Source organism: Ptychodera flava, chromosome 19 (genome assembly GCF_041260155.1).
Source record: "Ptychodera flava strain L36383 chromosome 19, AS_Pfla_20210202, whole genome shotgun sequence".
Lineage (NCBI taxonomy): Eukaryota > Metazoa > Hemichordata > Enteropneusta > Ptychoderidae > Ptychodera > Ptychodera flava.
The window spans coordinates 28,058,007-28,072,862 of record NC_091946.1 but is presented as its reverse complement, the minus strand read 5'-3'; the positions used below and the strand labels follow the sequence as shown (position 1 = coordinate 28,072,862).

General features: G+C 36.4%; 1 protein-coding gene across 1 annotated transcript; it reads left to right on the top strand.

Moving 5' to 3' along the window:
* Positions 1-8,091: 8,091 nt before the first annotated feature.
* LOC139118128 (GATA zinc finger domain-containing protein 10-like) lies at positions 8,092-13,527 on the top strand. The gene is made up of 2 exons (XM_070681423.1): positions 8,092-8,241; positions 13,327-13,527. Exons 1-2 carry the CDS (start codon positions 8,092-8,094, stop codon positions 13,525-13,527), a joined length of 351 nt encoding a protein of 116 aa, XP_070537524.1.
* Positions 13,528-14,856: the final 1,329 nt, after the last annotated feature.

The following is a 14,856-nucleotide window of genomic DNA, read 5'->3' as shown; positions in this document are numbered from 1 at the left end:
CGACTCTACTCTGTAGCAAAACTCTCAGATAACACACTAGGCAACAGACCAAGAACAACCATCAACTAAAGGGCGCGATGTCATATCATTACAAAAAATTCAAACATTCGGAAGACGTAAAACTATAATTTGCGACGTTCAATAACGCAACATCTTTAGTTTAAGCTGCTTATGTCCCGACGATTTTTCATCTATGACACGACCCACCCTTTGTGTTTAATTATCTCAAAGCGTTGATTAGAGTCCGTTTTCAAGTATTTCTGAGTAAACCAGGGCAATATTGGTTGATCAAGCTAGACGGATAAATGCTAAACTCGTAGTTCGTCGACCTTTCAGTCGACACCTTTATCGTACCCTGTCTGCACAGTATTAAAAGAGTGCACAGCCCGTTCAATAATACTTACCTAGAATCAATGGTGCGAGTAACGTGAACGATTACTTTCGTTCCCACGGCGGATTGGAAGATATTGCGAAGACAAACTTTGTATTTTTGTCATGACTCACGGAAATGAACGAGTCAATGCAATAATACTGCGCATTCGTACAGCGTCGTTTGCATTGAATGGTTTCTGAGAGACCAAAGCTCGTTCAATCCAACCAATTTCAACAAACTCGAAGCAATCCCTTCAATTTTTTTACAATCGCTCAGCAATCTGTGACCAATCCTTAGCGATCTCCATATACCAAACTTCCTACACGTCGTTTTTCTGAGGCTTGCGTTCAAAGTCTGTGTGTGTGTGGGTGGAAGGCAATGTATCAGAACCATCGGATGAATGATGCAATGCATTTGTTGAATAGCCAAGCAGACTTTTGAACCGGATTCGTAGAAGACGTAATTGAGAAAGGGATTTATCATCGATGAAAACAGACTGATTTGTTTATGTTTGCGACGAAACTCATTCCTACTTTCCGTCTATAGATTACTTTTAATTGCTTTGACGCTTTTCATTTTCATATAGATTCATATTTGCCTGAATCAGATCATTGTAAATCCCGTAAGAATAACAAAGACCTCAAAAACTGCAATCGGCCATATCAGAAATTGTTCGGCCGATGTCAGTAATGTTGCCAATGCCGTTTCCGATCACGTACCGCGTTTTGCAACTTTTAGAGATATTGATTCACATATCCCTATAAATGAGAAAGTCATTTATACAAATTGTGGTAATTTTTACCGTATCAACGTAAATGACGTCATGCACGGTCTTTCTAAGCAACCCTCGGACCAAATTGAATCAATTTGATGCAAATAAGTCTCTTAATACCCTATTTTAAATATCATTCATTCAGAGTATTTCCACATTTTCAATTGTCTGCTAGTACGGGAATTCAAATGTGAAGAATAGAAACAGAATTGGTAAGATATAAAATATATGCAGCAAATTATCGGAGAACAAAAAAGAAAATGTTTCGCCGACTTGTGCAATAAGCACGTTTTAAGCAAAGGAAATCCCATCTTACGTTTCAGCATCCATTACATACATTACAAAATTTAACTGTTCCCGTCTGGTCGTCGACAGGACTAAATGCTTTTCAAGAACACTGCTATCGGATATTGGAACAGAATCAACTAGCTCTTAATTTATTTTTTTTATTTTTGTCATTTTACCCTTTTGAGCTTTATAGAGTTTTACTGGGTGTTGCATGGGTTTTAAAACATTTATTTTAAAATGTTATTTTCGTAATTTATGTATATTTGTTTGTCACTGTTTTAATGTTAATTGCCTAAATTTGGATAATAAAATTGATTTTATATTATATATATATATATATATATATATATATATATATATATATATATATATATTATATATATATATATATATATCCACAAGTACTTGTGATCAAGGCCCTTTACAATTATTATTACCCCGCGTCACTGGACCTAACTTGATACCACTCAATCACTCAACTCCCTGGTAAGCAAACAACAGCTCACATATGCAGCCAATCAGTGTAGCAGAGCTAAACGCACACATTACAACCTCTGTCCTACACGAGGAACCCAAGGACACAACACCATAGCCATACCGGGGCCTGAACTCAACTCACCATCCTGTGATCGTGCGTCCACTGCTCTAGCCACTGGCTATGAATTATATTGGAATTCTTGTCTCATCTCAGCCATGATGTATATATATATATATATAGAGAGAGAGAGAGAGAGAGAGAGAGAGAGAGAGAGAGACAGAGAGACAGAGAGACAGAGAGACAGAGAGAGATGCATGGATGTGAATTACATGCAACATGTTGTTTATCTCAACTTTTGATAAATGTCTGTAATAGGCATTCGCCATTAGTTGAAAACTCACCGGGGAAATTATGTAGCGAAAGCCCATGTGCGACGAAAAAATCAACGGACAAATTAAAACTAACAGGGTTTTTGCTGAGACGAGAATTCCAATCATTATCCATTCACAGTTACAACATATGTTGACTTAACTCTTAAGGTCTGCTAGAAAAAAAATAAATATGCTTCTTTATTTATGGGAAATTTATACTAATTCCTGTAAGACGTGAAATATAATTAACTTTCTACCGGGTAAAAATAACTTTAATAGGCGTTGTTCCAAAAGAATGAAAGATTTGTCAAGATATATTTGCATTCCATATGATTTTCATTACACATGTAATTAAAATACTCGATAAAAGTAAATAAGGGGGTTTTTAATTTTCTCGAAAATTTCGAAGGAATCTATAGACGCCGAATATGGCTTTCATGTAAACTACCGTGCAAGACTGTTTCTCATTAACCATGTTGATAAGCTATATCCTGGAATCGACCGCAAGACGCCGGTAATTGGAATTTTCACAGAGATAACAAAGTCGTTTGACATTCTGTGTCGCAACATCCTAATTGCAAATTTTCAACACGTTGGCGTGAGAGGGAACCCATTAAATTAATTCTCTGTTTATTCGACTGACAGGTCACAAATTGTTTCTGTAGATTTGGTTGATTGGAGGAAGTCATCTGTAACTTTTTGGATTCCGCAGCCATGATCAACACTCGGCCCTTCACATTAATTTACATCAATGACTGCAAATTCTTCTAGTTATTTCAACTTAGAGTTGCAGACGATTTAAATTTGTCTCATTCTTTTCTCTTCAAATTTGCCTCTTTGAAATAAATTATTTTTTACGAAGGTTGTAGATTGATATGATGCCGCTAGCCTAACTTTCAATGTCAACAAAACAAAATATACTTTATTTCATGGTAAGTGTAGCTTTATATATTCACACATGGCGTTCCTCATGCAAATGTTCTGACTTTGAATCAAGTTGATAACGTAACTTGTTACAAATATTTGACTTTCGAAGAGTATACCCACATAGTATTGTATAACCCGGGAATAATTTTCAAATGAAGAATCTTCGTAAATCGTCATATGTTATTCAGCACATTTACTCTTTAGTAACGTGATCATCACGTGTCAATCACTTGATCAGCTGAGCTATCCCAGATCAAAACCTATCGCAAAAAGTACCTTTACTCTCTACCACATTGCATAACTTATTATTATATTTTCTTATTCTGTGACCTCAAGTAATATAAGAATATGAAGACTGTGGAACACTGATCATCGCTATTTACATGTTACCATTTTAACCACTGGCAGAATAACGTGTACGCGATATATTACATTCTTTGTATATGGTTTAGATAACACCCTGATTGGCTAATGAGAACAAATATCCATTAGAGATCTTTTTGAAATGTACTCACCAAATGTGGCATTTTTCATATTACACGGTACCGGTGCTCAGTGCTGTTCCTCCGTTTGTATTTTCAGATCGTAGGTCGCAGTTAAAATACTAGCTCTGGGTTCGGTCAAAATTTATCTGTTGACTTCCTAGAGTAGCTCTGCGACCAGACATTTCGCTAGTTAATCTGCTGGCACAAGACTGTGGAGTGCATTGTGCATGCATACATAGTGCCAGCCTTCAAATATATATTCACCAATACTTATGAGGTCATTTTTTATGAATAAGTACGACGTAGACTTTGTTTATTCAGCGAAATTTCTGCAGACACTGATAACAGCACGGCCATCATTCTCGCGGAGAAATTAATACCAAAACATTAGATATTGAATGGATTCAAATATGATATAATACCCCAATTAAAAGTTGTAGTTTTACACATGTTTATAAAATTGATCTATCGTCTTTCTTTGAAAAGAGCGTGCATTCTTGTCAATTTGATGTACAACAAGTTGCAATTATTTAATATTCACAGTACAGGTCGATTCGATTGAATTTATTTACTCAAATGATTTATGCAACTGTATGACTTCGCTTGGAGCTTGAAGTTAACAATCACTATTTGTAGCAAATCTCATCAAATTTTGTGCAGCCGTTCTTAGTGTATATCCATTTTTCTTAGATCATTAATTATGTAAATAAGCATAAAATATACTAGCCACACCCACCAAAAGCTAATTAGTTCTTGTTACATTAATACCCAAACAGAATCTATGTACCAGATTTGATTCTGATATGATATGCCGCCCTTGAGATATCGCGCCAACAGACAAACAGACAGACAGGGAGACAGGCATCAGTGCTAGATTAGCTCACCTGTGTGAACACGTGAGCTAAAAATCTGTTTCAAGGCCAGGATTGAGTGGCATTATAAAGGAGGATGACTTTCGAGTGTTATCTGTAAAGGTCAACGTTGGGCTTTGTGAAAGAAGTATATCACCTTGCTCGTGATATCTCTGACCTTGCTAATGACACGGATAATTCACGGTACAATGATTCGATTTGATTAAGTGTATTCTAAACACAGCGGCGTACATGCCCTTCAGTGGTTTATCGAACGAAACGAATTTGTAATTGAAAAGAGAAGGTGAAAACTACGGGGAGCAGTTTTTATTTGTCTTTGGTCGACCCTGGAGCAGCAAGTCTATAGATGGTGATGATGAAACGAATCATGCAAAACTGATCTTTATTTCTGAATCGTCTAAAGCACCATATTTTTGTACTAAAACTCTAAAATTATGTAACAAGCAAACATAGCCATCAAAAGTTAGTTTTTCAAAGTCGACTGATTACGCAGGGTTTGACGATGTAGCGGCCATCACTCATCTTACAAAGTCTCACGTTTTATCATTGAATTATCATCGAATTACTTTACGACATTCTCCCTGAATCCCTTTTTAATAAATCTCAGATCAACCAGGGCATCGCAAAGGGATTGATCGCGTACGCTGTTTACCTATAAATTCACCAACCTTATATCAGTGTTTCTGATGCATTCTGCTCAACCCAGATTAAGCGTGCCATCGCTCCGTTCCTTCAACAATGACTGATCGCTCACAGGTGCGGGAAGTGAAATTGAAGATCATAACTTATCATTTCCTCAAGCAAATTCCCATCATGACAAAAAGGGATTTGATAACCGATTCTGGACAAGCGACGTTTAATTTACTTCACATTCGTGCACAGTCGTTTTCGCGTTGAGAAAATTACCAGGGGACAACTTTCTTTTACCGTAAGCAATCTCATATCAAAAATTCCTGTTTTAAATTCGTCTGTGTCTCACAATGTGTTCACCATTGTTCAAGATCAGTCCAATCAGCATGATCAGCACCAGATTGTTACATCCCTAACCAAACAGCCTCACGGAATTTGAACAGGAGTGGCAGCTAGACTACTAGATGAAGGGACTATCCTAGAGAAACCTCACTTTTCTCTCAGTAATATCCATTAAGGAAATTATTTCGTTTTTGAAAGTGTCGCCGTCGCAACCTCAAATCATCAAATACCCTGAGCTGAATGCGAACTTTGCACTGTCATCTCATGAAGTCGAGGTCAAAGTGTGGATCTCCGTGGTAACACGGCAGCCCATTTACTGCCCTTTCGGGATGTCAATCAATTCAGGAATAACTACGGTGTTTTAATCCTTTGAGATTTGATTGGCAAGTTCTCATTATATTAGTGCTGATTATCGCTCTCCTAAGTGACTCCTGGCGAAAGGTCAAGAAGTACTTGGGTCAAAAACGCAAGGCGGGCTTAAAATCCATAATGAAATATGGGAGCGGGGTTAATGGCTTACATTTGAAATACAAATACGTAAATTAAATACTGATAATCGTGATAAAAACTTGCTGAGCGAGGAATCATTCGTGCATTATTGGCTGTCTTCATTTAAGTGCCTCCGTCTCAGGTACGCATAGTACCAACTGCAAGTCGGGAAGGGCGATACACACAGACTTTTGGTATGACGCATGCGCATCTGAGGACGTGCACTTATCCATCTTAGTTTACACAATAATGCATACATTTGCGACATGATAAAAAAACATTTGCTTCCACAAATAGGATATCTATTTTAAGAGGTTTTTGGTAAACCCTACAATTGCGGGCATATAGTTGTGGCGTAATTGTAAAAACACATTTTCACATCGCCTCACCGAAGGGAACATGTAAATGCAGTGTGTACAAGGGCATACAAACACCTATACAATTGCGAAATTTAGTCATACTATAGACAGTACAAAAGGGACTACCAGCTATAATTTAATTGAGAGTGTTTTACAATGTTCGAACTCAGAGATGAACCGTCGGCTGATTAATGGTTTTTCACAAACAAGCTTGCTATTTTATTAGAAATTCGCTCAGTCATTGATGTAAATATTTGCTTAACATATTATTTGCACTAAAGTTATTTGTTAAGGCTAGACTACAATATGGCTAGGACAACATGCAAAATATACTTGGTCGGTATTGCGGTTGAACTCAAGTAAGTTAATGCAGGGGTGTTGTACCCACCAAGCCAAAAAGGAAAGAAAATGATCAATTATCTTTAAAAACCCACCAGATTTGATGGATATTTGGCCTAATTATTGAAATTATTAAATTCTTTAAAAAAGTCTGCCTTAATCTTGACGAGTTGAGTCACGTGACGAAATCTGATATTTCCCGCCAAAATTTACGTCTTATTAATTTTAATATTCCAACCGTAACCCGTTAATTTTCTTGATTTTCTCTGCACTTTTGGAAACAACATCTATCCTATTCTTTCAAAAATACATGGCACTCATGAAACTTTGTCTATACTTCTTCTCTGACATTCAAAATATTCATGTAAAACGTCAAAATATTGTATTTGTTGTTTTTTGTGAAGAAATGTTATTCAAAATTCAATAATTTTGCATCTGCCACTAGTTTTAACACAAGTTCCTATCCCATTTTACATTAATTGGTCATAATATTTAAAAATTTTGATGTTTAGCGGTTGGAATATTCAGTTTTTTGCAATATACAATTTTGGCGGGAAAATAACAGATTATGGTCACGTGACCTGATAGGTAATATATTATGATACATTGCAACTAAATCGAAGCGAAACATATTTGTGGCAATTTTCACAATTTTCTGACCAGGTCTGATTAAAAAGTATGTTCAAACTGATTTTACATGTATGTAAGCCTATGCCCATTCATTAACATACCTGAGAAGGTAATCGTCTGGCTGATGTATAACAAATATTTGGTAAAACAGTTAGATAAGCTTTCCAATGTAACTTTTGAAAATGAGATCATTTTCCTTTGGAAAATAAAGTTTACCTTTTCAACTACTGTCAGTACAAAGTATGTGGGTTGAAGCGACAAAACCTAATTCCAAGGAATGCATCGTATGAATCTTGTATCCCTTTAGTAACATCATGATACCAGGTGGCTTTCTTACATGAACATTATTGTTCAGGATTACTTAAGGTGGTATTCGCTTCGAAATTGAAAATTTACAGTTTTTCTGAAATTTTCCGCAGGAAAGTTTAAGTAATTTCCTTCAGAATCAAGAATAAAACTCAGGGTAAACGTGCAAGGTTTATTTGGTAGCACAGAAACAAATTACCCATCCGGCGATTGAAATTCCAATGGTCGCATCCCTGAGTTAACTCTAATAGGGGGATGAGATTTTCGATTTTCTCAAAAATAAGCCAGTGACAACCTTATTTACCCCATGAACAACAAAACAGCCCCACAAGTGGTAGACCCAAAATATGTCATAAAAATTATAGAGAGTCCAATATCTTACACCGAAGTGCATTCTAGTACCTTAAAGACAGATTGGTTGTATTTTAGGATGCATACAAAAAAACCACCAAAACAACAACAACAACAACAACAACAACAACAACAACAACAACAACAACAACAACAACAACAACAACAGCAACAAAACATACAGTCGATGAACAAACTCGATCACCAAAATCAAGGTCTTGTACAGAAGGTATAATTGTACTTACCATCACAAACATCGTCATCAGAGACAGAAGTGAATACTTGCAACACGTGTAGACAAGACAGGAGCAAAACCTCAAAAGTGATGTGACCCAGGCCACTCCGATTTATCAAAGAATTGATTCCCAGAATCGCCATCCATGTCGACCTTTACCAATTTTGATTGATTCCTTCGAAAAATGATGCACAATTGTTACTATACTTCTTCCTTATCGCAAGTTTCCTTCTTTCTAAATATCAGCGACCAAGTTCCTGAAGCTCAATGTCGTAATGTCTGGAGTACAATTTGATAGTGAATTTGGCGTTTGTTTCAGTCACTGACTGGACATTCAATATCACACACTTTAGTTAAAATTTTGTAAAAATCATCGCTCTTGTGTGGTCGAGAAAATCCAAGGAACAACAAAAGTGGGGTATCATTTGGAATTTTATAGGGAAAGCTTCCATTCCTTCAAAGTCTCGAGTCATAGACGAAAATCCTGTAGATATCAATGACATATCATGAATTTTGTGTTCAAGAAAGTACTTTTTCACACACGGAGAATTTATGATGGTATTCTTTGATATGATGAAACATATTGCCGTAGAAAGAGGTATGCGCGAAGAAGGCTTGAGAACCCGCATTCGTCCATGTGGAAGTGACATCATGCTGTTTGCTGACGCAGACAATTCTGCAACATGATATTTGTAATTCTGCCCATCGGGTTGGGCAGACATCTGTGACAGAACACTGTACATATAAAAGCATGGGCTTTCCATTTCACAATTCTATAAGAGTACACTTTAGTCTCTTAGCATTTTGAAAATTCTTCAGCACGATGCACCATTCATTTTTTTTCCTTGTTTCTTTTGACGATCATATTTCGGGTTTGAAAACCTTCATGAGAATTCACTGGCTGCATGTAGCTTATTGCTGTAAACTAAAACCCAAAGCCAAAATTTTATGAGTAGCAAATATCTACAGTTTTTTATTTATAGCCTGTGACTTTGACGACGAGTAATCTCTCCTAAAGATTTTATTAGTTGCCGATATACCATTCTCCTAAGGTTTAGGATTTTTAATTTAAAAGTATTATGACGTATATATATTACACTCACCACTGAGATATTATGGCCCCTACGTGTCAACATATACGCCTATAACTTATATGGTTGATCGTACCATATAAAATAAACCAATAAACATTAAGTTAGTCTATGGCCTGTATAGTTGTTTCGCAACCTCTATTAAATCTCATTATAACTACATCGATCATCAACGTATAGATAATATTATGTGAATAAAATTTATGAATAAAACATATCAACATGGATTATCTTTGTTATCATTTTAAGCTATCGTGTCGAACCAATTATTCAAAATGTTGGCAGTCTGAGTAGCTATAGGGCAATTGATAATTTGTCGCCAGACATCTTGAGAAATCAAGCCATTTATCATTTGGTAATCTCTCCTGTTCTCATTACCTGTTCGACCAGACATGATGTGCGTCGCATATCAAGTTACTCATTAAGTTCCATTAGCTGTATCTTCTGGCGATTTTTCCGTTAGTTTTGATTGAAATGATCACTGGCTCATGTTGAATAGCCTGTCAAATAACAGAGAATCGCATATTATTCGGAATCATTACGTGCCCTACAACAAATAACATGTGATTTTACAACGAAAATTTCAATTTTTGTCCGGACAGAAAATACAAACTGTTGACACGCGAATGTAGGCATTCTTCTGCACCTGCGCGAGCTATTTACAGCAATTTCAAATAAATATTCATTACTTATGCCCGGTACTTACGTCGTAGTCCATTGTCCGAGCACGTTGCGTAGCCAGATGTCTGGCAATCCACGACGCAATGTTGTTTTTATCCGGCAATAAACGTGAACTTGTACATCTGGTTGACTCGCGAGCGTCACAATATCTGTCGTTATCCCCACCAGCACGGCTGAGCACGCCAGACGTCAACAAACGAGCTCGGAAGGGCAATACGTTTGAAAAAAAAATTAGCTGTTTTATGTGGCTGTAACATCACTAATCATGTTGTTTCTTCGTAAAACAACATTTTGCAACAAATATGAGCCTCCAACTTGGAATTTTCCGAGGGATAAAAATGGTCAAAAGTTACAAATATGGCCCTTTAAACAAATCATTCAACGGTTTGTGAGGAATATTTATGGAGTACCGATAAATTAGGTAGATTCTGCTGAAAAAAAAATGTTCAAGTTGTATATATTGTAATTTTCTTTCGCTCTCCTGTATTTTTATATTACTGAAGTACCTGTGGCAAATAGGCAGAATCGTCTGCGTCACTATCGCTGCATAGGAGTGATAGAGGTCGTGTGGCAGGGTCACTAGGCCCGTCACGGTGATTCCCACGTGTACGTGTTCAAGATGGAATGCGCATCGAAGACGGGTATTCGTACTCTCAAACTTTTACAATATTGTTTTAGCTTACCACTTGTGACGGCTCATTTTGAAGCTGATGAGGCAAAGACATTTTTCACTGTTTTATTCTGTGAAAATCGGGAATTTTATTTCTTCCAATAGATGTAAAATAGGCATCTTAAATTTCAAACTTCGTTTGGGCTATTTCCTTCTGTAGTACCAATACTCATACGATGACCCAAAATTTTCATTCTTGATTTTGAAAGAGAATGGTTGAAAAATTGCCGTAGGAAAGTTTGATTAAAAGTTAGAGTCTTTCACTGTCGAGGCGCGAACTACCTTAACAGAGTGTGCAAAGAAACAGAGATTTTACAGAGCCTTCTCAGAATAAACTTGTACATACGCTCTAGAGATTCCGTTCTGTCCTTGAATGTTCCATGCATGTAGAAAAAGAGAGGAATTCTGCCGGTAAGATTATCTTAAAGAGTAGAAACTGACTTGATGTATCTATCTCTGAAGTTAGCTGGAATGAAAGACAGAAAAGTGGCAGACTGTAAATCCCAGGTTCTCGCATTAGTGCCTTTTGCCATTTACTATTACTTGATGTTGGTTATTTGTTATCCTTTTGTTGTTGTGTCCAAAGCTGATAAAATCTTTTATAGACAAAAGAGGAAGAAGGAACATCTCGCCAAAGAAAATAGTCGGTAAAGGATAACTGTTCATAAATCACGGTAACTCACTTCAGTAACTATGAAATCACAAAAACAGCTTTAAAAATAACATGACAAATATCATGAACTCTTTCGTGAGATGCGCACGTAATAGCCATATGTCCTAATGATCAACAGAGAGAAGAGATTTTGCAAATACAACTTCTTACGTAAATCACTGGATTGCAATATATCTCCTTGACAGCTTCGTATAAATCCCTTTGCAACGCTGAAGATGGCAAAACATGACATTTCCTTAAGGTAGAACGCACCTCGGGGACAGAAAATTCGGGCCTTCAAATTTTATCAATTTTCTTCTGACCTACCTCTTGTGGGCTCATTTTGAAGCTCTCGGTGAAAGAAAAGTTTTCATGGTCTTAGTTTTTCGAAAATCGAAAATTTTATTTTTTTTCCATAGAGTTAACACAGGGATGGCGGCCATTTTGAATTTCAAATATCGAGAAATCGCAAGTTATTTGTCTCTCTAGTACCAAAGTTTGCACGGTGACCCCTGATTTTTATTCTTGCTTTGGTAAGAGAATGGTTGAAAGTTTCACTGAGGAAAGTTTGAGCAAAAGTTTAAGTCTTCACTTTCGAGGTGCATATTACCTTAAGTTTTAAAGTTTACATTGCGTGCTTCCTATAATATTACAGAGGCTAAAAATACATTGCGTAAATACACTAGCAAATGAAAATTTATACTGGAAGTGGTCTGTGATGTTCTCAGTCGAATCGACATACTGTACGTGACAACGAGGATAATGTATACGAATTAAATGAAATAAAAATGTACTTGCTGGCTACTATGAAACAAATTTAAACGTCTGAGCCACTGACCTTTGACCTTTTTTATATTCGAAGTAAAAGATTCCGTCATGAGTAGATGAAAGTCTTTACCGCTCGGTTCTAAACCCAAGCACGCATTGAGTAAATATTTTTAGAGCTTTCGACATGGTAATGAAATCAGTGGATGAAAGTATTGAATTAAAGACAGTTTGAATTATCTCAAGTATTATCTAGAGTGTATGCTACCAGTGGGAATAATTGTATTAAAGTTTAAACCTCGTGTGTAATATTATCTCGACATTAATGCACCAGAAACAAATTGCCACCTAATCCACACACTATGAATGAGTGAGAGAATGTAAGCTTTCTAAAGGTTGGCAAGTATTGAATAATCTGCCACCGTTATTTTAAGGGATTATCGCAGAGTAACTCATTGTAGCGTGGGATACATTTTGATGACGTGTACCGACGGCCATCGCTGTGTGCACACACATTCCCGACTCCGTTGTGGTGGGACTGTGTCTGAAAATGTTCGGCTCCCGAAGGTTTTCTTCTGTTGCGAGTCACTTTCTTGAAAGGAAACGAAATGTTCGATAGCAGCCGTGAAACATGTGTAAGGGAGTGTGTTCCCCCATGTGTAATCCAACCGTCAGAATAGCTATCCTGCATGGCGATAGGTTTTCTTATCGTCGGAAAACTACCTGAAAGCAATTTCTCCCTTGATCTCGCTTCAACGCGAAACACTAAATCGGTGTACTCAGATAAGATTTTCCCTCATATTCTTTTTACATCCCGCAGATAAAAAAAAGTCTTCTTCTCAAATTGTTAGATAAAGTGTTCAATGACAAAATTTGGCGTGTTCAATGCGTTACACTGAGGAGTATAGATAACTATGTAAAAAATAAATAAATAAATAAATGAATAAATAAATAAATAAATAAATTTTGATGTCTGTATGTAAGTCAATTTCCAATGAACATACGATATTGTCAGGATGCGTGTTACAGGAAAAACACATGTTTGCCTGTTAGGCTTTGCAGATTGAAAATTATCTGAAACAGTCATGCACAGCTACATCTTAGTAATAGTAGTTTCAAGGTGAGACAAATGAATCGATATCGTATTCCACCGATGCCTTGATGCAAGATTTAGACAATTACTGCAACCAATTTAGCTAATCTCCGGTTACCCTATTCAGTCGATAATCAAGGAACGAGAGAGCTCACAATTACCAACTGACAGCTCCTATATACGCAAAGTAGATTATAGGACGGATGTTGGTCTAGACGAAATCGTTCATTATAGCCTGAGAGCAATAAAGGGCAAGGTCACCTCATTAGATTCACGCATCAACTTCAAGCTGAATGGATTCGCCGTCAAGGTACCATATGGACACTAACACAAAGAAGGAAGAGGGCACAGAGGAGCGTTTACGTGTATATATATATATATATATATATAATATATATATAATATATATATATATATATATATATATATATATATATATATATATATATATATATATGCTAAACGTTGAGCATATAAAATAATATTACAAATACTTCAAGTACATAGTAAAGTATATCTGTAAATAAGTTACGATGCATGAAACTTAATAGATATAATAACTTTGTACAGGAGTAATTTGTGTAATATATATATATATATATATATATATATATATTATATATATATATATATATATATATATATATATATATATAATATATATATATATAATATATATATATCTATATATATATATATATATATATATATATATATATATCCATATCCCTTTACATATGTCAAAGGGAAATAATTAGATATTATTCGCTAATATTTTCTTCGTTCAGCGAAGGAAAATACGAGTGACGTAATGACCGTGTCACCACGAGTCGAAGACGAGTGGTGACACGGTCATTACGTCACGAGTATTTTCCGAGCTGAAGAAGAAAAATATTAGGGAATAATATACTTATCACATGCACAAGCCAAGAATTCGTTATTTTTTGCAAAATAAAATAAGTTTTCCATGACGATTCCGCGTTTAAACTTTTGAACTACTTTAGGAATAATATCAGTACGCCGTGCACAAGTTGTCAATCATTTCCAGTCGTCCGTCGTGTGCTTTAGCGCTCACGTTCGTTCGTGTGTGGAGCAAATGACAGCTCTCGGTCTACACGTAGGCTACCTTCCGCAAAGTTATACTCTATTTCAAAGATAGCATAGTCCTAGAAATTTATCACAGACGAAGATACGCTATTTTTCGGGAACAAATATCGACTGAATCTCGACGGCGCGAACACTGTAAACGTCGCGCCTGACCCTGTTTGCAATGCGTACGGAACCCACGGTATACGCGACCAGCTTCGAGTTCGTTGTTTCCGCAAATTATTCACGTAATTCCTTCGGAATATACAGGCGGTACACTCTTGTGTTTACATTTTTCGGATTAGTAATGTCGTAGTCTGTGAAAATATCGATTTCATTACATGACTTTTGATCGTGGGAGAAACATCGGCCGCCATGTTGTTTGTTTACATATTTACGAGCACACCGAAGATCGACAAAAAAAAGGTCCGACGCACCAAAATTGATGACATAGACGCGGGTTGTCGTGACGTAGAACGACCAGAGAATAAATCCCGTATTTTTTGTTCGGAGACGACAAACTTGGCTTGTGCATGTGATAACAAGTATTATACCTTAAAAGGCCAGTAGC